The 26,415-nt window shown below is 49.9% G+C and overlaps 1 protein-coding gene and 1 long non-coding RNA gene across 5 annotated transcripts in view; one reads left to right on the top strand and one right to left on the bottom strand.

The window, feature by feature from the left end:
* Positions 1 to 378: 378 nt before the first annotated feature.
* LOC142599563 (uncharacterized) lies at positions 379 to 4,502 on the bottom strand. Its single transcript, XR_012833133.1, has 2 exons — positions 4,071 to 4,502; positions 379 to 2,966 (listed from the first exon to the last, which is right to left on the bottom strand). It is a non-coding gene; the product is annotated as an uncharacterized LOC142599563 (long non-coding RNA).
* Positions 4,503 to 4,778: 276 nt separating this feature from the next.
* Positions 4,779 to 26,415, top strand: part of NEDD4L (NEDD4 like E3 ubiquitin protein ligase) — a 180,043-nt gene continuing 158,406 nt past the window's right edge. For 3 of the 4 annotated variants that reach the window (XM_075740793.1, XM_075740791.1, XM_075740792.1), the window contains exon 1: positions 4,881 to 5,092. In XM_075740793.1, the coding sequence (XP_075596908.1) occupies positions 5,045 to 5,092 (48 nt within the window). In that variant the 5' untranslated portion in view covers positions 4,881 to 5,044. Of the gene's footprint in view, positions 5,093 to 26,415 lie in introns of all 4 variants that reach the window. The other variant, XM_075740794.1, reaches the window with a different exon arrangement.

Consider the following 26,415-nt stretch of genomic DNA (forward strand, 5'->3'; position numbering starts at 1 on the left):
TGCTCTTCTTGCTCTGTGGAAAATCTGTTGTGTCTCTTCAGACCAGTGTTGCCCTTTTTTCTCACACCTCAGGCTATTAGGAGAATGCCATTGTGATTTTTGTGATGCATGGGAAAACACATGTCACTAGCAGTGGTCCCTTCTATCTTCTTGCTCCACTGTCCTCCAAAGAGAACTGACTGTGGGCTAAACATGGGCACATGCTCAGATATTTTTATGACTTTTATTTGCCATATGAGGGAACTAAAAGCCAGCGGACTGTGGGTCTGTGCAGGAAAGTAGATGAAGTTGTTTCCTTTTTTCTACAGAGAAGTACGTATTGGTGTTATAGGGCTATTTGGGATGAGTAAAAGAATGGGCGTCAAGCGCATGCATACGTGAGAGGGCTGAAATTTTTTTATTAATCTGAATAGTCAGAATACATTGCTGCTGGAGGATATTGCTGAGGAAGCGGTTAGAGGGATTTAGAAAAGGATTAGGCATTTATGTGAATAGGAGTAGTCTGCCGTTAGGCTGATGTTAAAGGAATTAGGAGGGCTATCATCCTTCAGCCCCAGGCTAATCACGAGCCGGACTGGGAGGAACCCCCTCTCCGCCTTTCGGGCACAGTGCTGCTCATTCGGTCAGGGCCACTGCTGAAGGCTCAGAACAATCATCAAAGTCACGTCGCTGTCAGAGGCGGGATGCCTGTTCCGGTGCAGGAATCCCTCCTGTTACACCTTTCCATATATACCTGCCAGGCAGTGCCGTGTCCTCATCGCTCCCGACTGCAGCCCGTCTTATACGCTTGTATGGAGCCTAATTTTGAATTGAGAATTGCCATCCATAATATATATTTGATCTATTTTTTTCTCTGAGAATTGTAAATAATTAATGGACCTTTGTTACTTAAAGAGGCCAGTTATAAATGATCTCAGCTGCACCTAAGGATTTTTGATGTCAGCATTCTCAAATGAATTACATGTCTCTGGGGCCATCTATTATTCCAAATACAATTCTGAAGAGGAATTACGCCTGTAATACTCACAAGCAAATAAACAAGTAATCTCCATCACAGATTTGATACTAAAGCTTTACAATCCAATAAGGTTGATGTGTTAGTGGCAGAGCATACTCATTTTCTGCTCTGTCATCAGAGATCCCTTCATTCAGCTTACGTGCATACATGTTTTTCCCTTGGGGAGAACCTGCTGTTGGGAGTGCGCTCTGATTTTGCAAACCCAGCAGCGCAGATGCTGTAACGTGGAAGTAAAAAGCCACCGCTGCGGTGTCAGGGGCCCAGAGATGGCCTGGCGCGCACGTCCAGAGCTCATCCTTTGTGATCACGCATCACGGAAAGCTTATGGATTCAGAGATTCCCGTGAATCACCAGCTTTACAGTGTTTGGATTACAGTCCAGTTACAGTTGTTGAGTTACAGTCAGCTATTTCCTTTTCATTTGACACTTCAGACACATAAATGTTGCTGACAGCCAGAGAGTTTCCAGTTGGAGCTCATGGTCTCAGCTGGTGATACCTGCAGATCCAGGCACGCAGAGAACTGAGAGGAGGTTCTGAAACTGACTGCAGGAAACGTAATTTAAGGAATGCTGAAATCATGCAGTTTGAGCTACCCAAGTACCACCTGAACTTCCCACCGCTAGCCCTTCAGATGATTTGGACTCCATTTACCACTGCCTTGGGGTCGGACCCCCAGTGATGAGGCAGGGCTCGTGTAACCGTAAACTGACAGAGAAGACTATTGAAGAAGTGGCCCTTGGAGAAAAAGCCCAAAGTGCCTTGTGCTCCTGCTCAGAGCTCTGAAGCTGCAATACGAAGAGTTAAAGCAAGGTAGAGGGGAGGGAAGGATGGGAGAATCCTGACTTTCCCTGGCATCTGGGGGATGAGAAGTGGCGGAGCTCTTCTGGTCAGGCATCAAAGAAGGTGACTGAAAAGCCTGGGGAAAAAAGCTAGACCTAGATTTGAGAATGATGTGCTGAGCTCAGGAGAAAGAGCATTAGAACTGCCGCCGAAAGAGCCTGGTGCCCAGGTGCTCCTTTGGACCTGGCCATTCGAGGGGACGCCTTGACAGGTCCCCTGAGGCTGGGGAAACCGGGCAGTGGCAGAGCACGGTGCTGGGGAAGCCCCGGCCTAGACGTGCCAGTCACTAAGGACGTCATTCGTGGTTTATGACCGGGAGACATTCATGTGAGTACAAAGGCTAATGCCTCCATACAGCTTGCCCTTTTTGCTCTTGTGCGCTGCTGCCTGGGCAGAGGTCGAATCCCTCCTTCCCCAGGAAGAGCTTTTGGAAAGGCTGGAAAAAAACCTTCTGGCTTATGGACTGCTTGTGGAATCTCTCCAGGAACAGGGATCTCCTGTTTCCCTTTCCCCTCGGCTCTGCGGAGCAGAACACCAGTGAAAGAAAATATCTGAATGTAAAGATGTTGGTATGTCTGTCAAGCAGCTGAAAGCTCCTCTAGTGAAGTTTTATTGTTAGTGGCAAATGTACCCTTTGCTGTAAAAACACAGAAAGGGGAAAATAGTTACTGAGCCACCAGGATCATTTTCTGTTTGTGACAGGCCGGTTGCAGGGGCCGCTCTCCCCCAGCTATTTGCCATATTCCTCCTCCTGGACAGCCCCAGTGCTTTGCTGGAGTTCGCTGAACAGGAGGCACAGGTAACGGGAGATGAGCCGAGTTTCTGCGCTGCTGCAGCTCAGAGCTCGCTCACGTCCACGGCCGTTGGCTTCCGTTTGCCTTACCGACCCAGCCTGGTCGTTCCGCCCTGCTCCAGGCCGCGGAAGCCGAAGGCAGCGAGGGCTGAAGCCGAAGGCAGCGAGGCGGCTGCCTGCCTCTCTCTGAGGTGTCAAAGACGGCCGTGTTTTGGGGTGTGGCGACACAAGATTTTCCCGTGTCGCTGGCTCCACATGGCTCTATTCACACATTGTGTACTTAAAAGTAAGCGTGGTAGAAATCAATTGCCGCCCTGTAAAAGCATAAATGGGTTTGAGCGCAGATTTCACGTGAGCTATAGCTCATTAGCCTCTACTTAAGTACTATCATATTGCCAAAAGATAACAGATAGATAATAAACGAGAGGTTAGCGTAGGGTGAGGCACGGCTGGGGAGGGGACAAGAGCCAATTAAGGAAGGAGCAGAAATCAAATAAGGAAGCAATTTAGAACTGAGTGCGACTTGATTTTACCCAGAAGTAACCTCGCTCCAAATGCCCAGAATATTTTGTTTCCTTAAACCCCACGACCTTAAGCGGTGAAAAAGCTACGGCGAACACCACCCAGTGCCTGGGAGACCTGCGGGCAGGTTGTGCTCCTCTCGCTGATCCCGGGGAGCCTGGTATTATCTTAAACCCCCAACCTGGCACTGCGAGCGCGGCCTGCCGAGCCTGGCGGTGTGGCCCGGAGTGCCCCCCCCCGGGGTACCCCCCCTTCCCCCGGAGTGCCCCCCCCGGGGTAACCCCCCTTCCCCCGGAGTGCCCCCCCCGGGGTACCCCCCTTCCCCCGGAGTGCCCCCCCCCGGGGTAACCCCCCTTCCCCCGGAGTGCCCCCCCCGGGGTAACCCCCCTTCCCCCGGAGTGCCCCCCCCCGGGGTAACCCCCCTTCCCCCGGAGTGCCCCCCCCCGGGGTAACCCCCCCTCCCCCGGTGCCCCCCCCCGGGGTAACCCCCCCTCCCCCGGTGCCCCCCCCCCGGGGTAACCCCCCCTTCCCCCGGAGTGCCCCCCCCGGGGTAACCCCCCCTTCCCCCGGGGTGCCCCCCCCGGGGTACCCCCCTTCCCCCAGAGTGCCCCCCCGGGGTACCCCCCTTCCCCCGGGGTGCCCCCCCCGGGGTAACCCCCCTTCCCCCGGTGCCCCCCCGGGCGCAGCGCAGCCGCTGCCATGCCCTCCGAACAGCCGTGCGTCCCGCGGGCTGACGGCGAGGGGCGAGCCCTGCTGAAGTGCGGGGTTTAACCCCCCGCTTCCTTGCCCGAGGACCCGCACATGCTCGCAGCCGGCCGGGGCTGCCGGTGTCCCGGCTGCCCGCGGAGAGGCGGGGAGGGGCAGGGGCACTTCCCCAGCGCTGGGTTCGCCGTTACCGTTCGGACATCTACGTCTGCCAGCGGGAGGGCGCCTTTCGGAGCAGCGACACAACCCGCCGTCCTGCTGGGCACCGCCGGGGGCGAGACGCGAGCTGCAGCGACGTCCGCCGAGGCCGAGTAACGGCCCCGCGGGCCCGAGGTGCGGACCTCCCTCGGGGAACGGCCGCCGGGACCCACCCCGCGCAGCTGCAGCTCGGCCGCCGAGCCGGGGCCCCGCACCGCACCGCACCGCACCGCCTGCCCCCCCCCCCCCCCCCGGGGCGCTGTCCCGCCCCACGGGCCCGGTGGCGCCGCTCCCGCCCGCCGGGGGGCGCCCGCTCCTCGCGCCCGCTCCCGCCGCGGCAGCCCGCGCGGGTGAGGGGCGGGGCGGCGGCGCGTGAGGGGAGCGCTGCCCGCCGCCCCCCGCGCTTTGTGCTGCTCCGCGCGCCGCTCCGCGCCCTCCCCTCACATCCCCCCCCCCCACACCTCCCCTCAGCCCTCCCCTCACATCCCCCCCCCCCCCCCCCACACCTCCCCTCAGCCCTCCCCCTTCCCGCGGCCGGCGGGGGAGGGCGGCAGCGAATCGGCCCGGCCCGGCGGGGCTTCCCGCCCCCGGCAGCCGCCTCCGCCATTGGGCCTGCCCGGCCCTCTCCCCGCCCCACTGGGTCGCCGCCGGGGCTCCCCGCCGCGGGGAGGGCGCGTTCCTGCGGCCACGGTGAGCCTCGGCCGGCGGCGGCAGCGCGGGCGGGCCCCAGCGCCGCCCCCGAGCGGCGGCCCCGGGCAGCAACGCCCCCGGCCTCTTCCCGCCGGCGCTCGGCTCCCGGCGGCCGCCTTCCGCCGCCCGCGGGCGAGGAGCAGCAGCGGCGGCGGCAGCAGCAGCAGGAGGCGGCGGCGAACGGCTCACCTGGGCCGGGCCGGCGGTGCCTCAGCGAAGCCCCCGGGCGCGGCCGGGCGGGAGCGGCGCCGAGCGGGACGCCCCGCGCAGCGGCTCCATGGCGACCGCGGCGGTGGAGCCGGTCTACGGGCTCTCCGAGGACGAGGTGGGTCGGGGCGGGGGGGGGCTGCTCGGGAGCCCCGCGGGTGGGCTCGGCCGCCGCCGGGACGGGGCCGTGGGCGGTAGCGTGTGTGCCCGTGTGTGTGTGCCCGTGCCCGCGGTGCCCGCGCACGTGTGCGCGCCCGTGCCCGAGTGCGCCGGGGTGCGGGGAGCCCCGCCCGCCGCGGGGTGACAGGCGCCCTTCGCCCGGCAGCCCCACCGCCATTAGCCGCGGAGGAGGAGGAGGCTGCGGGGCGCCGGCAGGCAGCCCCCGCCGGCCGGGCGAAGGTCGAGGGTTGGTCCGGGAGGGCGCCCGCCCGCAGCCCGCCCCGCCCCGCGGGGCTCCGCGCCCCCGTCCGGCTGCAGCCGCGGGCGGGGAGACGTGGCGGCGGGGGCCGAGCGGGGCGTCCTGTCCCGGTGAGCCGCCGGCAGCCCCGGCAGGTGCGTCCGCCCGCCCGGCCGCAGCCCCGCGGCCGCCGCCTGCGAGGAAGGGGGCGGAGGGCGGCTGCAGCCCCTCGGCCGCCCCGTGTCCGCCGTCTGCCCGCCCGGGCGGACCTGGGCGCTTCGCCGCGGGGCCAGGGAGCGGGGCTGCGGGGGGTGGGGGTGTCCCGAGGCCGATGTGCGGTCCCCGCCGCAGAGCGCGTCCCGGGCCGTGCCCGCTTCCCGCGGCCGGGTCCCCGCCGCCTCTCGCCCGGGCGGCCCGGGCGGGGGCTGGTGGCGAACAAAGAGCCGGGGTGGCGATCGGGACGCCGTAGGCGGGAGGCAGCCGCTGCTTCCCAGCCCGGCTCGGTGCGGCGGCTCGGCCGGGGGCAGGCGGAGAAAGGCTGCTCCGCCGGGAGAGCAGGAGCTGCGCGGCCGACCCGCTGGTGCCTCTTCCCCGTCTTGTGCCGGGGAGCCGGTGCCAAGCGCAGCCTGGTGCCTAATGCAGATGGAGCTTGATAGACTAGGTAGGACTCGTGATAACTAATCACTGCGTTCTGGCTTTATCAACTGATGTCTTCTGCAGAACCATATGCAGTGCTAACAAATTAAATATGCATAAGCAGAACAGTCCACTTCGTCTTACGTGAGTGTTAAAAATTGTAGTTAATGCCCTTCTGTATTTTACTGCCTTGGTGAGGTATTTTTTTTTCTTAGTAGGCAGTGTAATAAAGCCTCGGAAAAGGGACAAGCTAGATCACCGTTTTGTGATTTCAGCACATCAACTGAATATCAGGCATATTACTTGCCCGGGTTGTATTTTTACAGGCGTGAATAGTAATGATTGTAACAATATTATGTCCGGTTTTATGGGACTAAACATGAAGGGCTGTCTGCCAGTCTTTGTGCTGTAGAAGAAACTGGCATAAAAAATGTTCTGACTGTAGAAGCTGCCAGACAATTTTATTACCTGTTATATTTGAATGGCACCAAATCTAGATGACTGTACCGTTTAATCCTAATTGGAAAGGAGGTTCTTTGGCTGGAGCGGGAGTTTTTGTAAGGGGGGAGGGTGGTTAGTTCTGCTTTTGTTGATTTATGAAGCTATGAGAGCAGTCTGAATTAAAATGCTCGGGGGGTGTGTGTGAAAGTAGGGGAGAAAAAAGCACATTGCAAGAGCCTTGGGCACTTAAGATAGCGAGCTCAAAATCGGAGGAGAATGTTTTCCTCCCTGGTGTTTTCACAAGACTTCCTGTGAGGATGAGGCCAGCCAACCGCAGCCGATGCTGCAGGAGTCCCCCGAGCAGCTCTCTCCGGCTGGCTCCCGTGTGCGGGAACGCTTCTGTGTCGGCTGGCCCTTCAGGTAACGCGGGCTGCTGGGCAATGTGTGGTCATCCTGCCCGCTCCCAGACTGCTGGAGGGCTCCACGGGCCCAAGGAACAACTGGGCCAGCGGGACTTGCTGTCCCACCGCAGGCACCCCGAAACACTTGACTGGTGGCAGTCGCATGCTTTCGCGGGTTTGGGTCTATCAGCGTGATCTGTGAGGGAAAGGGAAACCTGTGAGCTGTCCTGCCATGTCCCGAGTAGGTGGCTGAGCACGCAGTGCTGGAGTCTGGCTGCTGCTTTTTTTGTTGTGCGTGTACTCGCTGATATCTTTTGTCCCTGCCTCCTTCCCCGACATATGCTGGTACTTGCACAGAATGTTAAAGAGGAAGGAATACACGGAGAAACCCAGAGAGAGAGCGGCGCAGCTGTTGGCGGTGCTACTCAGCGTGCCGCTCTCCACCTTGGCTCCGAGCGGGAAGGCATCTCGGGAGCAAGGGCGGGTGCTATGGTGGTGCTCGTGTCCCCGGGTACGGGGGGCCCGGCCTGCTAAAGGGTGCGTGGGCATGGCGGTCCAGGCAAGAAGAGGCATCTGTCGCTCACCTTCTGAGGTAAAACGAAGCTGTTTGAAAAAGACCTGCTTGGGCAAGCAAGCCTTTGGTCTGTCCGTGATGACCCACGGTGGTCCTATGTCACGGATGCAGCCACCCTCCCTGTGAGGAACAGTGGACCCGTTCTGTTTTCTGTATGGCTGTAGATCGTGATGGTGCCGGACACTTCACAGAACAGAGCAGCGATCATCTGAAAATACTACAGGATACTGCAAATGGGAATGGATGGAAGAAAGGGAAAAAAAGACAGGGTGAGGAAGGGCGTGGAGAAGAATGCGGGTGGTATCACGCAGCCCAATGGGCTGTAGTTCCAGTACGCCATCAGTACGCCAACAGCCTAAACCCTTGTGGGGTCTGCGATAAAGGTACGGGCAAGGAAAGCACTGAAGGAGGAGAATCTCCCGGGGGAGGGCGGCTATAAGTAACCTTCATTAAAGGTAAATCTAAAGAGTGGCAAAGAAAGGCAGGTATGCTTTCAGTTTCATCGCACGCTAGCTTTTGTGGATGATTAGTGTTGGCTTGGACTTGACTCGTGTCTTTGTTTTGAAAAGCAAAATCTCTTTGCTAGTCTTGAGAGGACGAACCACATATGCAGACATGTTGAGGTTATTTTCCTTTGTTCCTACCTCGGTTTGAAATACAGTTTGCAGTTCTGTTGTAGACTTTGTAGGGTTTTAAGTAGGCCTTGTGTAGGACTACCTGTCCTGGCACATTTGCTGATTGGAAAAAGTAGTTATTTAAATGTAAGCTAGACTTGCTTAATAGCTTCCCATACACATAACAGTATCTTTTGCAAATAGTTAAGGATAGGCTTAATTTCTACGTGCACAGTAGATGTACATGCCGGTAGGCCTACTTCATGTCTTAAATAAAGCATATGCTTAAGTGTTTGCAGAGTTTGTGCCTACATTAGTCTCTGTAAATAGCTATAATTCTCAGTGGATACCTTCAATATGGACGTCTGTTCTTGTTTTGTTCAAATGCTCTGATCGGTGTTAAGATGCTCGGTAGTTTAGGGACTTAGTGAGTCACAGATGACAAGCCAACCGTTGCATTTAGCCGCTGTCAGACTACATTTTCCTTCAGATGTTGTTTTCATAAATCTGCCTCTCTGTAAATATGAGCTATAAAAATGTTAGACTAATCTTTAGTTAAAAAATAGCTGTAAGTCAGATTCATTTCCTACGGATCTTTCCCTGTGAGGGTGACTTTAGCACTTCCGCAGGCTGCCCAGATAGCTGGTGGAGTCTCCATGTCTGCCTCCTTGGAGCTGTTCAGAAGCCATCTGGACGTGGTCTTGGGCAACCAGCTCCAGCTGGGGGGGGGTGAGCGGGCTAGATGACCTCAGAGGTCCCTGCCAACCCCAACCACTCTGTGATTCTGTGAAATAATATTTACCTAGGCTGCTGCAAGCTTAGGTGCTCTCGTGGAGTCTTTAAATACCAGGATGTTTAAAAGCTTACACCCCTTAGTAGCTGAAAATGTTTGTGTTCTTACGTGGAGCACTCCTCCTCCTAACCTAAGCTGCATATCCATTGCACGTGCTTGGTTTGAGAGTGCTGTTTGTTAAATGCTCCCGTTGGTAAGCGACGGGTCTTCGGCGCTGGCCTCGGGAGCGGGAGAGAGGGAGCGAAACCCGGAGCACCAGCCCGAGTGACGTGAGCGACTCCCTCAGCTTCTGGTGTTCGTTTGTTTAGGGAGTTTGTGAACCATTGAATATGCCGGGACCATTCGTTGTTAGGAATTGCTGGATTAATCTCATAAACTTAATTTACTCTTTAGTCATCTTTATTCCCCCCCCCCGTAAGAAGAAATGAAATGATATGTGCCTTAGAGAAGTACACCTCTCATTCATTTCAGTTTGGGTTTCTTGAGAGTCATGGAATTGAATGTGGCCCAAACAAAAGGGAAGCTTCCACAAGTGTTCCCTTCCCCTTGCTCAGTGTGCTTGGGTGGAAGAAAAACTTGCAGCTTCTTGTATCATCTCATTCGGTTGAATAAATAATGTGTCTTCAGAAAAAAGATCCTTGAAGAAAGAGTATCTTTTTATATTTTAAAATAGAGGCAAAAAAGAGGTTCCTATGTGAAACTGCTCTCTCCAATGCTAGCATTCTTCCCTCTTCAAGTTCTATTCAACTTCCATGACTTGTGATTGAATAAACTGAAATTACAAGCTTCCTACCGAGATGACATTTTGTCATGCATTAGAAATCATCAAAAAGGAGCTTATGTTCATGAAAATATCTCGATGCATGAGATATAATTGCATATGCCTTAAAATAAATAGTTCTGGATAGAGCCACTGCAGCTTAACCTTTTTTTCTCATCTTAGTTCTTGTGTACCGCACGGGGCACAGCATGGTGTGTGAGAAATGAATCCTGAAGGATTCCAAAGACCTCGGGAGCCTCTGTGGCACGCTGTTTTTAGTGAGGCACGCTTTTGGTAAATACAAGCAACAACAATTTTGAGGTAGGATGGAAATAGTACCCATGCCTAGGATGAATTTCTGTAAAGCACTGGCTTATCTATACTTTATCTACCGTCAGGGGAGAGAATAAAAATAAGATTTGTCGCAAGGATGTCGTGGTGAAGTACAGCCTGGGCCATGAGGTGACAAGGAGTATGGCTGCGGTACCATGGACAAACTGTCTCAGAGTGAGGGGTGTGGGAAGCTGGCTTTTGTGTCTTGTGTTTAATGTTCCTGATGGATTTGTTTCTCGGAATGATCTCCCGCGAGGGTGTCTCTTTCGCTGTACTTGAATGTTGTGGTAATGAAGTTCGTCTGCATATGTTTTGGTGCTGTCCAGGAGATGGGGCTACGAAGGCTTCGAGGAATACGTTATTGCACTGCTTACCAATTCAATTTACTACTGAGGAAAAAGGCTTCAATTTTTCCTCCCCCACTTGACTTGATGACAAAGCAGCGACATAGTGGAGTTCAGTGTTGGATTTCTTCACTTTGCCTTTTAAGCAAACCATAAATTTTTGAAATAAGCCTGATGGTGAGTTGTTGGGGGAAGTGTTTGTGTTCTAAATGGTTGTAATTAGATTCGAGGTAATGTTTCCTGTGTTGCCTTGATGGTAAAGCTGCCTCTTGCTGCTCACCCTGCTTCCGCGCTGCAGTTGTATGGCCAGAGGTTTTCTGAGGCCAGGGGCTGTCCCCACAGGGACTCGTGTCTGAGAAGGGGCTCTCAAGCCGCGTCCCCCCGTTGCACTGGTTCCCAGTTGGGGGACTGGAGCAGCGCTGGGGTACTGGGCGTTGTGGCACTGGAACAGCGTTGGATGGATGACGGGGGCACTGGGCATGGCTACGGGTGAGGTACCCGCGAAGCAGCTCGTAGACGGTCGCGGCTCCCTGTCGAGTGCTGCCGAGTCCCAGCTGTAATGTGGAAAACGGGCAGAACAGCGCCAGGGGACCAGCCTGCCCTCGGGTGCATCACCTGGCTCCCCCAGCTCAGCCCGCTGCTTACGTGAAGCAGGAGGCTTTCATGCAGAAAGCGCCTTTGAGTTCCTGAGGAGATGCCCCTTTCGTCAACAACGCTGTGAACGCAGGCTCTTTAAAAAGAGAGGTCCGTTGTTTCTGCTTATTGTATAATAAGCCTAACTCTTGGATCGGAGTGTGAGCAGGGGCCTCCCTTGGTCACAGCAGTGACACAGTGTTTTAGTGATAAGAGATTCACAATGGTAACTTTTTAATTGACTTTTTAAATGGGGGGAAAAAAAATCTGAATTGGTTTTATAGATTCTAAGGGCACTGGCGTCCCAGGGATAGCATGTAAAACTTTAAATGATGATTTAAAAAGTCCAGATAAGGAAGCATTTCATAAATGAAAGGGCTTGCATATTTACTTGTTGTGGCATAGTAACAAAATTAATAGGCTGTGGTTCTCAGCAGGTCAATAGATTTTTATAAAAGCTTGCATTTTAAACCTGCTTTTAATGACTTACCAGCATATTTCGGCCACTATTACCCTAGGTAAATTCTAGTTGTAGTGTAAAATTCGTGTAAAGATGTTTAAGGTGGTTTGTATTAAAATGTGGGTGTGAGGGAGTAAAGAAATTTTGGGTTTCTGTATATAGGCTCATTCAGAGATAGCTCTGTCTCCCCTCCGCCCCCGCTCTCTTGTAAAGCGAGTAGGTTATTGTACAGTCGTGAGCGCAGGTGAGGGACGGTGCTGCAGGTAGTTCAGCCATTGCTTTCATCACTGCCCAAAGACTTGCTGGGGAAGGGATGACAAACATCTTGTTGGGTTTAGTATTTTCAAGATCCATGTTACGGGCCGGCCGTTGGAGGGCACTGTGTAATGGTAAATGTACACTCAAGGTTATCTGGTTTTGCAGAGATACCATTTTCCTGGGAAGCAAACATGGACTGTGAGCCCCACGCCTGTTGAGCAAAACCTTTCTGCTGCCACAGCAGTCTTCTCCATCTCAGGGGCACAGCTTTCTCTGGAAGTTATGTTTAATGCATCTCTCATAGGGTTTTTTGTGTTTTGTTTTGAAAATCTAGCCAGGCGTGATACGAGTGCCAAATGAGCTTACCTTTCAGTAGGGAATAAAAGTAGTATCTTAGAATGTTATGGGAAGAAAGAGTGCACCGCTGCAGCTTCTAGGTTGGAGTTGCCTCTTCAGACAATGCGAGGTTCAACGGGTTATAGTATTTATTCTTTCTAGACCAAGTACAGCTCACTGTACAAGATGCAGTACTTCCGCAGGTGCTCTAAGATCCGGAGGCTGCCTCAGAGATTGTGGGACTTGGTGCCATTATCTTTACTCATGTCATGCTTGTGGGTGATGCTGCGTGAAGCAGAAACACGGCATCTGCCGTGGGGGCTATGCGAAGCAGCCCTGTGCTTGTGTCGCAAGATCTGATGTAGATGCAGCCTGTTTGGCAGCTAACTGATTTCAGCTGAATCAGGCTAAATTGACAGCCTCTCGGTCCCAGAGGATTATATGGGGCCAAGACCTCTTGCTTAATTAAACTCTGTGGCATATAAACTGGGACTTTTCTGAGCGAGCTGGAAACCTCTAGGCAGTGAGGGATGGATTATCTAACAGCATCAGTCAACAAGAAGTCATAGGTGCAATATCAATGTGCAGAAGCAGCTGGATTTAGTTAGAGTTTTGTAAATTTTGGTGTTGGTGAACAGAGAAAATCTCACTTTCATAAATTTGTTCATCTTTTGCTTTCACTGCTACTTCCTCTTAAAGGTTTGTTCTAATTGTGTTGAGTAAAAGAGCTTTACTGTAGCAGTAAGAGAAATGCTACTAGGCAGCTCTGTCCCCTTTTAGAAAGCAATGAAGTGTAATCTTGTAAACGCTGTTATTTTCGGTAAGCTGGGTAAGAATGCAGTGGCAGGTTGGGTGACTTCTCCGACTTGTGCACCCGGAGAAAGGAATGTGGTTTTACTGCTGGCTGCTCGGCTCGGGATGTGAGCTGCTGCCATTTCAGTATTAAAACCTGCCAGGGGTTTTACCTTCGGCCAGGACTAGAGCTGTAGCTTTCAGAGGTACTTTACCTGCAGTCATGCCAGCTTTTTCCATCGTGGGGTTCCTAATGCTGGAGTGCTCCCTCCCCCTATTCCCTCCATCTTTTCCTCTCCCCTCCCATAAAGAAGGAAGAAAAACAAAACCTTAGGAAAGGGATTGTTTTCCACAAAGAAGCGGCAATTTACTAGTAATTAATTTTAAAATAGAGATGTGGTTAAGTTGCACAGGCCTGGAAGCTGACTGCAGTTAAAGTAGTTAAAAAAAAAAAAAATCCCCAAACCAACAGAACAACCCAAAACCTCAACAAAACAAATCCAAAAACTTGATTCTTGAAATGTATTACGAGATGTCTGTCTTTCAGATGATGTCTTGACTGGGCACAAACTCCATGTGTATATTTGTAATTGCTCATTTTTTCCTCCCTCCATTCTTTTAACCTTAATTCCTGTGCACTGGCAGGATGTAGATATTAGTCAGAATCCTGATTTCTAGGAATTAGGAACCTTGCCTGTAATCAAAAGAAATATCTGCAATCTGAGAACGCTGGCAGGATATGAAAAATAACTCCATGAATGAGTTGTGCTTTGCAATTAAGCTATAGTACCTTATTTTTGCACCTAATTGCATGGTTTAGTGTTGTTTTGTTGGTGTCATGCCAACTCAAGACAGGTTTTCCTTTGTTAATGTAGTTTATCTGCTGGAGAAGAGCAGAAGTGTTCAGAACAGTACACAGTCGTGCCGTCCCCTCTCCTTTGGCAGCTCCCAGTTTTGACTAATCTTGGCTTTGAGGATGGAAGTATGTTGATATAATCTGTGCTTTCCTGTGTGTGGTTTTAATTGAAAGCCGTTCAAAGTCTTACTTTTTTAAAGCATCTTCACACAGATGATCACACTGCATTCATGGCAGCATTTTGGAGAGATGGGAGTGATGAGTAACTCTCAGTAGAAGGTGTGCTGGGATGACTTCCTCATCGACTGTCTGGTAACCGGTGTGGCGGGGAAAAACTCCGCTTCTGGCCTCTTCCTGCTGAGACTGGATGTGAGGTCTTGAGCGCACTGCTCCGTAAGCCGTTGGCATCCATGTGCACATAAGGTGCTCGTGACAGCTCAACGGTGCTTCACTCTTCCCCTGCGTCTACAGGGTGGGTTGTGGTCCTGTTTAAGGTCTTTGGAGGGTGCAGAAGCATTTTATCTTCCAAGAATGAAGTGATCTGGAAGATAAACTAACAGCAAGGAAGAAGTTTTTTGGGATATGTTGAAGGGAGGAGAGCCAAAGGAATTTTTTTTGGTGGTGTGCTCTGCTTGCAGTTCTCCTCTATTTATCCAGTTTCTCTGATGAGAGAGAATATCAGGTCTCCTCCATGCTGTGGAGTAACTTACATAAACCGTCATCAACTTTTGAAATAAGTCAACAAAAGTATTTAACATTTTAATCATTGAGAAATTACAATAGAGACATTGCTTCACATTCTCAGTATTTTATTTTTTTCTGCTGAACACCAGCCAGGCTTCTTTTTTTCCTCGCTTTCGGTGTATCTATATGAAATCTTGCTTCATTTCTTCTGCTAAATGAAAGCAGAGACATTTCACTCAAACTTTTTTGTCTGTTTGAACAAACGTCATAAATGACCATTGATTAAAAAATTTTGGCTGATTTTATAAGTTTTTACTGTCCCTCCTTATAGCCAACTAGTGATGAGGCATTCTGGCCAGTGCGTAATGGAAACTATAGTCTTGCAGTCATCGGAGCCTGATTCTGCTCTGTCCAAAAAGAAATAATAGTAATAAACCAAAAACAAAACCCCTGAATGAAAACAAAAGACTGACTTTCTATTATAAACAGATTGCCTCACTCTCTTGGTTTTGAATTCAGAGATTCGGATTCGGTCTCTGAAAGGTCGTTCAGCCGTAAGTCCCTGGAAGTTAGGAGATAATACCATTTGGATGTTGCCAGGTTTTTGCCTGTATCTTGTTGTCTGTAGTGTTTGCTTTTAGTCAGGATAGGAAGCCATTTGCTGGCCCAGTTGTACCTTTGGCTGGTGTATCTATGCCTACGAGTTAAAGGATGTCTTTTTGCGTCCTTCTGTTTTTTCGTATTTACATGCATACTTCCTTAGGTAATACAGATCTCTAGAACTTAAATTGGCGAGGGCCGGTGGATGGTCTGGCTCTGTAATAGCCAGCTGGTGCCCCTGAGGCCACAGAAGTCTCAGGCTGCTCTGGACTAGCTCCCAGGCATGAGCAGCATCGTGGCGGGACTTGGGTGCGCTAGGTCCGCTCTTGGAGTGAGGTGAGCGGACGGGTTCCCCGGGTGCTGCCACCCAGCCACCTGCGAAGCGGGGCTGGACCCCCTTGGCAGTTTTACGTGGGGATCGCTGGAAAGCTGCTGTCACTGCCCCGCTGGTCAGGAAGCCTCAAAGCTCTGAGATGCGTGTTGCACCTCTTGCCAAGGTTCGATGTGGGGCCTCGTAGGGTCGCAGAGATCATCTCAGATCTTGGCTGACGTTGTGTGTCTAGTAAATTGCAGAGTGTGACTTGGATATGCTACTGAATTTGAAATTATTTTTACAGCTTTTCAGTCCTCACACAACTGTCAAATGGCAAAGTCTGAAGGTGTTAGAAAAGCTAATTCCCTGTAGTGGGATGCATGAGCACGTGCATCACCGCTGTTTAGCAGAGGGAGTCGAGGCCGCTGGTGTGAGGTGATGGCTTCTGGAGCAGCTGATACCCATCCAGTGGGTTTGCACTGCTGAAAGGGAGGTCCTGTTTTCTCTTGTGCATCTCGGGACCTTCTGTGAAGCAGGACAAAGTGCTAATTTGCAGACAGCTGCCCGTCTCTCTGCTGGGCTGTTGAATTGTGGTAGCTGCCAGAGAGGGGATGTGCAGAAGCTGCTGGGGTGACAGTGGAGGGTGCGGGAAGAAGGTAGGGCAGGACTGTGGTGGCCGTGAGCTATCAAGTTGGCTGTTTGGATCTCATGAATCCAAAGCTTGGCTGAAATCCTGACCCTGGTGGAATCTGTGGTAAGTTTGTCCAAAGACAGCTCAATCTGTAGCCTTCTGGAAGCATTAAATGGACAACCCCCCCCCAGCAAACAAGTGGAGAAGATAAAGGTTTCTTGAGTTTGCCTGGGGTGGCATTTGGGGTGGCCGGAGCAGTGAGATGGACACATGGGGTGTGGACAAAAATACGCGTCTATGCTTTCTGCTTACGCTGATTTACTGTTATTAACAAAGCAACAGAATTGCTGCTTTTGAAAGAGCAAGCAGCAGTGTACTTGCTTAACCTCTGTTCTTGGTAAGATGATGTTATATGCATCATAAAATATTGACTTGGCCATTGGTTATAGCTATTGAGCCAAAAGAAAATACTCTGTTTTGGACAAGTCTGGCTTTAGTGAACTAAATAATAGCTGCAGATTGTGTGCAACACGCAAACGGCATATATGCAATTTCATTTTATAACCGTGGTAATGTTGTAATTGTTTAAAGTCTCAGTATTAGTGGGCTCACCTCCCTGGCTCTGGTTGTGCTTTTTTCCCCCTCTCTTTTTTTAAAATGCAGTCTTAGTGCTAAAGCTAACACAAATGGATCAGCAGGTAGACATTTGGGATGGTAAACTTCCCTGCGCTCACCGGGAAAGCTGACTCAGGTGGACTGGAGCGGCAAGGTGAGAAGCTGAGCACCTGGGAAGGTGTGTGCCATGGTGAGGAGCTGCTTCACTGTTGTGTATCCTCAGGCATAGCTCTGTATTGGTGCTGTAGTGGCTTTTGGGGAACTTTGGGACGCTCAAAGTACTACCTGTCTAGAATTTTGGGGTGGTTTTCCAATTACTTACAATTTTTCTTATTAGAATGTAAAAAATTAAGTATTGTATTTTTAAGAAGTATATCAGTACTATATGTTGCATTGTACTGAGTAGGGAATTCTACCATTTTTTGTGGCTGCAAATATAAATAAACCAGGCACAAACAGTCTGGTCACTGTGGAGGTACAGTTACTTATCTAAACGTGTGGAAACTTCTTGAATCTCATCAAGTTACTGACTGAGTAGTAGCATTTTCCTTATGGTTAGGAAATGTTCACCAACTATGACAAAAATAGTTTCTTTTAAGATGTGATTTATTATTTGTACATCAAAGGAGCTAAATTAACATCTTGTTGCAGCTAAGTAGGGAGGATGGATGGCTTTGCTTTCCCCTTGCCCTTCCTTAGCTCCAGCTGTGATCCTTCCCTGCTGTTTGTGCTGGCACTCTTCTGATATCAAGGTAAACCAATACAGTTTAGCCAGAAAGGATTAGAAATAAATCACAATTTAGGACAGGTTCGTTTTCTGCTGTTGCAGTGAGTTAAATTTGCCTGCTGTGCAGTCATACAGTCCTGCGGTTGTCTCAGATAAATGGCGGAGGCATGTGGCTGGATGGGCAGGAGACAGACCTTTCTTCTCATCCTTGCTGTCTTTTTGTTTTGTTCGATTCCATCTGTCTTGTCACTTAATATTTTATTCCTCATTTCCAGCATCTATAGAAAAAAGTTAACTCCAGGAGGTCAGGTAGGAAATGACAAACACAATGCTAAAAACCCAAGTGCAAGTTCAGCCAGGATTTGGGTGAGTAATACCTGCTCCTGCTGCCTGGGCTGAGGAGAGGCTTCTCATCTCCATTTCTCGTGGGAAGGAGCCTTGCAGTTTTGTTTTCCCTTGCAGGGTGGGCTGGTCTCAATAGTACCGTGACACTCCTGTGTCCTGACAGTCCCCGTCACGGTGACTGGCCCGTACTCGCTGTTTGAGCAGAGGCTTATTAGACAGCGCAGTCAGTTGGATGAGTCTTTTTTTTCTCATCTTCTCCATTGGTAGCACCTCCCTGCCTCTGAACCTTGTGGTCTTACTCAGCAGGAGGGATTTCTTCTTTTGTGTTGTCATCTCCTTGGCTAGATCTTGTGCTGGTTCTCGCCCACAGTTCTGGTACTAATTCTAACAGTGAGGGTTGGTGAGAGGCTTGTAGGAGACAACTCCAAGAGCATTCTCATTAAAAACTAGATATTCCTAGGGTATTAGCAGCCTGAGAGTACCACAGGACTTTCTCCTTCTTCCTCACAAGCTTCGCTCTGGTTGTGACCATACCCGGCTGTTTAACTATCAGTAGTCTTCTCTGTGCTGTCGTTGTCGCTTCACTGAAGTCTCGATGAGTGAGAGTTACAACATATACTTTGTGCAGCTTTTTTTTTTTCAACTCATCAAAGAAATATGCTCCATTAACTTCATGCGGTGACACCTTTTGTAAGCCCAGAATGTGTTACCTGCCAGGTATCTCCTTGTGCACCTGCTCCTCAGTTTGTAGTACCATTCAGCTCTGGGGCAGGGAGGTTGAAGACCCAACTGGACAGAGCTCCAAGCCACTGGTCTGAAGTCAGTGTTGATGCTGTGGGAGCAGGAGCTGGGACTGGAGACGTCCCTTCCAATCCAAATTATTCGACGATGCTGAAGTCTGCAGGGCTGCTGAAGTTCTGTAACAGATGTATGGTTTCTTAGAGCATGTTTTTTACACTTGGAGTTTTTTGTATTCTAGATTTGTGTTGTGTGCCTCAGCTTATCCTACTGGTTGGGAGGCGGCTTTGGGCTGACTAACCAATTGACAGAAAATAGCTATCAAAGCTAAGTTTAAAAAGACATCTCCTTTGCCCGGTGACCATTTGCTCAAGGAATCTGTGGAGACTTTTGTTTGATTTGTTGGGTTTCCCGGTCTGGCTGGCTGCATACCTGCACAGTGGTGTGTCAGGACTCCGGTAGTGCTGCGTGGATGCTCGCTCATGCCACAGCAGCTTGAGAGCTGGGTGGAAGAAGAAATGGGCATAACCTGGCCACGGTAAGGCTGGGCTAAAGCTTCAAAAACCAGACATAAACATGGGGGCCAGTAGCATTTCAAAACAGCCTTTGATAGAAATAATGGGCACTTAACTTGAATGGATCTTTCTCTTTTTTTTTTTTTTTTTGAAGTTAACACTACATGTATTTTTTCCATTTTTTTTTTTTCCCCAAAGTGGATTATCCTGATGGTGCTGCGCTGTTTATCCAGAAGGTACCTTCTCCTTCTGTGGTGTAATCAGCATGACAAAGAAGCTCTTGTGTTCTTCTGCCCTGATGTGAGGATGTGATTTCACTGGTACCTGATGCAGTTTAAGGCCCAGCCGCACCCACGGGGTGGTGGCTGTGCTTCTCTGGAGCCCCAGGGATGGGGAGAGAAGGGCACAGCGAGGACCATCCAGCAGACCTGCCTGTCCTGCGAATGCCAGGCTTGCCGGGTCTGGCCAGGGCTGGGGGATGAGGCGAGAGCTGCCCTTTCCAGGGATGTCTGTGTCATACCAGAGATCATGGGAATTGAAGCCACGCTGTCAGGTTTTGTTTTTGTCTTACTAGTTTCTGCTGTAGTTTAAAAGTCCAATGTTGTAAAACAGACTACTGCTCAAGGGTTACAAGCTGGGTGTGGATTACCTGCCAAGTCATTTGTCACGGTGTGCCTGCATGCTCTTAATGCAAGGTCCTGGGAGAGCCCTTTTTGGAAGCTGTCAAAGCCATGAGTCCTTCATAACTGCTAGCGAGCAGCCTCAAAGTCCTCACAGGTAAGATGGTAAAGGTTGTAGCCAACGTGTTTTCAAGTCTTGTGGAGATCTTCTGATATTGTGTACCTACCTCTCTCACTTTTTTCCTTAGAATATTGTCCAAAATTTGGGTTGGAACTGGTGCATATTTTAAAGCATTTCAGTCATGACTTCAGTTGCCGTGTTTTGATTGACGTTGTTATTAAAGAAATGCCTCGTGACACTTGCTTAAATTGATTTAGCAAAAACTCATCCTGTTGACACTATGAAAATTTACCTTTAATCCCTTGTGCTACTGCCATGGAGCATGAAAGCTGAATTATTTTAAGTCCAGTCAGTTCAGTTCTAACTGCATTTGTTTTTCTTCATTTCACTCCAGTGAGAGGTGATTAGACATACGTAATAAAGCGCAGGTAACCGTAACCTATGCGAGTGTCCCGTCTGTGCCGTACAGCTACCAGCGAGCTGGCTCAGCTGCTGTGTGCTGCTTGCCCTCACTTGTCTGTGCCCTACAAGGGACAGAGTTTTTGTTTCAAATTCCTAAATCTTGCACAAGAGGGAAAGCCATTAACCCGTGCAGCAAACCCCGTGTGAGAGGGAGTTGGAAGGCGAGTGGTGAAATGGCTGTTGCAGCCTGTAACTGGTAATGGGTGTCATTAAACACTGCGACCACCTTTGGTTTTTGGCATTTGGAAAATGAAATTCGCATCCTCAAACCGGTGTAAGTCTGCAGGCTGGAGTACGCATGCTGGTAGTGTTTGATAACGCAGGAATGCACTACCGAAGCGCTGTGTGTCATTGCTAGTGTTGCTGTGGAAACCTGAGTGTTCGCACCGGCTGGTTTCGGGGTGTTTAATGCTTGGCATCCCGATGTTTATCGGAGAGGCGAGGCAGCATTGCAGCTGACGTCCAGCAGCAGGGAATTGCATGCCGGGGCTGTCACGCTGCTGCCACCCAGCACCATGCTGGTGCTGCCAGATGTCTGAGCCAAGGTAGCTCTCATCAGAGATCAAACGGTCTTCAGATGTGTCCTGGGGCTGGCTTTGCTTTGCAAGGCACCTTCTGCCAGCTTCTCTCCTGGGTGTTGGGGAGCCGGGGGCGGGCTGTCGCCCGAGGGCTGGGACCCTCGCCCTGTCTCTGGGGGGGCCGGGGCTGCACCGGAGGGCAGAGCTCCCGGGAGCTCCCTGCCGTGCCTGAGCACCCTTCTGAGGCAGCAGCCGTGGCTGCCTCGGTGAGGACAGAGCGTGTGGGGAAGAGCCGGTTATGAGGAACACATGTTGTGTGTTGTTTTTGTTATGTTCTCTGTAAGTGCGATATCTCTGAAAATCTAGGACCTCTCTGTGGAAAAAGCCATCCGCAGCTCTTATCTGCCTTCCTGGGTTTTTCTTGCTCTGGCATTCACGCAAGTCATGTGTTTGCCTAGCAACAGCTTTTTTCATTTTAAGACACTTTCTGGTTTTCCTCCTGCTGGGTATCACGACGTCGTTTCTGCTACCTGCAAACCAACCGGTTGTGCTCTTCCGCCCCACGTCACTGGGGATGGATGTTAAATACTGAGTTAGGAACAAAGGTTTGAAGAGTAAGTGTATCTGGTCCCTGCTGCTAGGGACTGGTGCTCGAGGCTGGGTGCAGTTCCTGACCTTCGGATTTCATGTCTGATCTCTGGGTGCAATCTGTGCTCTTTATGTCCTCTTAGATAAAGGTGGTATTCATCGCACTTTTCAGTAGAGGTTTAAGCCCTCCTCCACTGTTAAACTGGCCATTAATGTCATGTAAGTCCTTAGTCTTGTGTAGCTTAGACTGAAATGTACTTGCTGTTTTACTGAACTAAAGAGATTTTTTCTTTTTGAACAATCAAGAGTCTTCCAGTGAAATGGAAAGACGTGGCTGTTGGTAAATGGAAGCAGAGAATGACCCGCACAATGTGATCACCTTAGAAAAGCTTTTTCATGGAGATTCCCTCCACTCCCCAATATTGCACAAATGCTTTCAGTACCTGAAAGGTGCATTAAAGGCAGGAGGTGTATGAGAGCACAGGACAGGGGGTGTGCTGATTTACTGTTATCTCTTGCAATTTTCTGACCGCGCTTGTAGGCCTTAGGGAAGGCGGGATGAGGAAAGAATAGGATGGCCATATCACTCTTTGAGAGTGAAAAATGTTGTGAGGAGATAGCACTTTACTGCTGGCAGGTCCAGAGATATTTAGATATTCCCAGCAGAAGATAGTAGCAAATTAAGTAGTAGGCTTTGCGTGCCAGTGAAACAGTCTGCTGGGCTGGCCAGCACTCTTAAAGCGTATTAAATAAAAACTACCCTTTTACATTCAAGCAATGACTTGGGAAAAACTACTTGTGAGATTCTTCCATTTATTTCAGCTGACTTAGAATTTAGCGGTAGTTCTTCTGGTCATGCTGCTGCTGGGATGGAGGATGGTCTAGTTGGAAAATTACTGAGCTAAGAAGCTGTTGTGCTTCTTCCTCCAAGGTGATCAAAATGAAACGAGATAAAGTTGTTGCAAAAGGTTGAAGGCTTAGTGAGTAATGTTAATTTCTCGCTCTCATTACTGTCTTGCATCTTTGGCAACCTACCTATTGTGCTGTGCCTTTTTTCTGGCTTAGTCATCTTCCGTCCCTTGGCGGTTACTCCTTACATTGGAGGAACTTGTACTTTTCCTCCAGCACTGTTTACTCTAGCCTGCTTGTTCTGTCATTCCCTACAGCATCGCTCTGGGTTTACCAGTTTGACTAGGTATTGAAGTTTTGTGTGGGTTTTTTTCTTTCCTATGAAAATGCTCAGGAATAGAGAATAAGTATCTCTGATGATACCTGCCTTCGTAGAGCTGTTGTTTGGCAGGCTGTCTCTAGGTCAGGGATGTTCGGCTTTCCCCTGGCAGCGAAGCCTCCCTTGATGAAACGGGCTGTGATTTGTGCAACACAAGCTACTGTCTTGTCCCTGCCTAGGGCTGGGACTGCTCCGTTATCTCCACAGCCTGTGCTGGAAAGCAAGCCCAGATTCAGCAGATAGGAGGTAGTCCTGGACGCCAGGCTGACTGCTTGCGTTAGGAATTACTGCTGTGGACCTCCAGACCACCGCAGGAGAAGGCAGCTCTGCTGTGGCTGCGACCTCTTCCTTCTCCCAGGTCCCTGATGTAACACTGCGTTGAGGGTTGCAGATTTTTGAACAAGTGAAGCTCACCTATTCACCAAACACTTGTTTATTTTGTATTCAGCAAACCTTTCAAACCATTTTCTTCCCCTTCTGTGTGCAGTAAGAATGTGCCCTAAGTTCCTCACCAGGAGTTGCGTTTTCTGGAGCTGATTTTTCTGGGCAGATTTTGCTGTATTCAATATAAGCAACTGCAATGTGACATTGTGTGTAGGCCAAATAACATCACGTAAAATGTTTAAGACTATATATTGTTTGGAAACTCCCAACCTGCACAAAAGTGGTAGCCTGTTAAAGGAGGCAATTCTGTGTGCAGTTGGATTTTGGTGTCTCTGCAGCAGCTCCTCACTGGTTTTTTCCCTTCGCTTTGTTTAGCAACAGTAATAATTTAGAAGCAAAATTGGACTTTCTGTAGGTTGCTTTTGTTATTTCTGAAAGGAGATATAACTTCATCTAAACCTGCCTGGAGGAAACCAACTTTATTCTTCAGACTTCTGTTAATTTGTATGATCCCGAGACCTTTTTGCTGCTGTACTTTATTCACTATAATATTTGTTGTCTTGAAACAAAAAATCCCGTCCCCGATTCTCGATGGTCCTGACCGCGCTCTCTAGAAGTAGAAGACGTGGTGGTGGTAGAAGCACACCCTTCGTGAGCAGTGCTGTGGTTAGCTCCCCGTGCTGCTTCACCGGCGAGCTTCTGCTGCTCTAGGAAGTCTCGTACTTCAGCACTAGGCTCGAGGTTATTCTAAAACTCTTATGTCTAAAATTGTGAGCTAAGATGTTAGGAGTTATGGAAGTGGCTTATATTTGTAATCACAGGCTGCTGAGTTAGAGGCAGCTAAGGAAACTAATACGACTCTCTGAATCTTGAAGCCTTTATATTGGTTGTGTAATTTTGGGACTGCAACCAGTTGTGGTGAAGAAATTACTGCTTCTCCCTGCTTGTCAGTGACCCTGCATGGCACTGCTAACGCCACAGAAGACGAGGCAGAAGCTGTTCAGTTGCCGCATAGCTTGGCTAAGGAATTCTGAATTGCTGTGCCCTCTGCTCCCTTCTCTTTCTATTTCTTCCAAGAACACACATCTGTGCTTCTCTGGGACGAGGTCCTGCTCCGAGATGATGAATGACTGACCTTATTGCGGATCTTCTGCAATCCATTGGTTCTGAATGTGGCTTTTGTTGGGTGCATCGAGCCCCGTTTTGCATCCCGAATGCCTGGCAGAACACAAAGTCCATCCTTTGTTTTGGATAATGAGTGTTGAATATTTTAATGAGTGTTTCTTAGTCTAGTCAGTGTCAAGTACCATTTTGGGAACAAGTGACTGAGCTAACCCCTGAGCTTTGTCCAGCAGCTATCCAATTATTTATAGGATTTCACAAATTCTTAAGGAGTTCCCTATGAGCAATTAATACAATTAAAACCCCACAAAACCAAACCCAAAGTAAGCAACGCTTCAAACGCCCCAAAACAAAAATAACCCCAAGCCTTCCACCCTCAATATGCTTCCAGAAATTATTTATATAAAACAAACAAAAAAGTTCTCAGTATCGTTGTATTTTTTTCCTTTTTTTATATGGGTCTCTTCTCTTACAATGTGAAAAAGATGAGCATATTTCATTAAAGGAAAAAAAAATGCCTTGGATATTAACAGCATTTCCACGGTACAGTACAGTTACCAGTGTGTCCTGGCTGCCTCTGGACTGAGTGCGTTGCTCACCAGTCCTTAATTTTAAAAAGCCACAGTAAACCATTTGTTAACTGTTTAACAAGTATTTTTCCTCCAAGCAGAAGTAACATATGTTTTACCCAACCCCGTTGATTTGCTAGTGATGAACTTGCTGTAATTGATTGTTTTGACTGTGTGTAATGTCTTTGGCATTTTTGAGCAGTGATTGTATGTCCTTTAATTAAAAGAAAGATAACTACTTTTCTTCTTCCTGAAAAGCATCCTAAATGCATGTATGCATAGGAAATAACTTCTGTAGCTAAATTACTTAAATTTCGTCTCCTGCATTGGTCATGTTCTTGTTAATAAGTTTTGGGTTGGTGGTTTTTTAAACTACAGCTGTTTTTCACGAAACCTGGACTTCCGTCCACATCTTTGGCTGTTCCTAACATCTCCTGTGTGTCAGTGGTGGGGTTTGCCGTCCTCCCAGCCGGGAGGTTTGGCGTTCGCTCACTGCTTGACTTCCCACGTAAGCCTGAATTGGAAACCACACCATTTTCTCATGAGACACCATAGTTTTCAACCGTAAGAGCTTGCTAGTCCTAGAGTATACATTTAAATGACAAATACTCTTTGTGAACAAAAAAAGTCAAGTCTTTGTCAAAGGGCTGCTGTGTTTTTAAAGGCATAGGAAAGAAAGGGGGAGAAAGAGGTGGAACGTGGAGTGCAAGTTGTTGGGAACGGCAAAGCCACAGCCAGGCTAGAAAAGCCTGAGCACTGGACGCTTACGGTGAGCGTGCATCCCTTCTTCATCACCTCGGCTGGGGCGCTGGTTGGAGCGGCTGGTTTTTCCTCCCTCGTCTGGGAGCGATTCGTCCCCCCAAAGCCAGCAACCCTCGGGGTTTGCTGTAAGGATATGGCTGGATACCTTTTCAAAAAAGGGACTTGATCAAGATGGAGAAGAGAGGCCAGAGGAGTGAACTGCTGGGCTGACTGACAGCAGCAGGCATTGAAATGTTAATGTGTGTGAAAGAGTTTCTTCACCAGGGAAGACTGGAACCTGGTACTGTAACGTTAATTACTAACTTCAGTTAGAGAGCTGGAAGATCTGATTTCATTTCTGGTTGGATAATAGGATGATTCATGCAAGAAAACAAATTGTGTCAGAAAATGGAGTCTTTCTCTGAAAGCTGACATTCCTGATTTCTGCTCTGAGCTGAAGTCTACTGCAGCTGAGTTATTACAGTGGTTAAAAAAAGTAACGAATAGGTGAAAAGTGCAGGCTGAATTCCCTTCCCGGCTCTAAGCTGCCCAGTCCCTAACCACACGGTGATGTGGAACACGTGTCCTTGTATTCAGCTGGCATTTCCCTTCTTTCAGCTTGCGGCCTTTTCCGCAGGCCTGCGGAGGGGACGCTGCGTTGTCCCTGCAGAGGGCTGTTGGATGGGCAGCGGTGACCCCCCCTTCGCCATCTCTGCTCCGTGCTGAACAAACCCACCTCCCTCAGCCTCTCCCGGTGCGTTTACCTCCAGCACCCTTTGCCCGTCAGGGCAGCCTCCGCGGGAGTAAATACATTTTTCCCCAATCTTTCTAAAACAGGACTGAAAGCCCTGGCTCGCATCAAACACTCAGTGGGCCATTAAGATAGGTGTCGTGTGGTTTCTGATATCCTGAAGTAAGAGTCATGTAACCAGCTCTTCCCTCTGGCAAAGGCCTCTCTCTGCTGTATGTCATCGGGCAGCACAGCGGGTCGCAGAGCTGTGTTGCAGAGACGGTGATCGGCCATTGCTGGCTGAGCACGTGGAAGGGCTGTGCTGGAGAAGGGCTGCGTCCTTCACCAGAGGAAGGTACCCGAGACCCAGCTATGCCGGGCCTTATACACACATTAAGGGTCTTCAGTACCAGTCTTGACAGTTCCGCATCAGCCATGCAATGCATTTCCAGAATATTTTCTAGACAGATGTTCTGGTTGTTTTTTCTTCTGCCACACCTAATGCTCTGGATTGCACGCAACATGTGCGATTCCTGCTTGTGGTGCAGATGGCGTGTGATCC

This window comes from Balearica regulorum, chromosome Z (genome assembly GCF_011004875.1).
Source record: "Balearica regulorum gibbericeps isolate bBalReg1 chromosome Z, bBalReg1.pri, whole genome shotgun sequence".
Classification (NCBI taxonomy): domain Eukaryota; kingdom Metazoa; phylum Chordata; class Aves; order Gruiformes; family Gruidae; genus Balearica; species Balearica regulorum.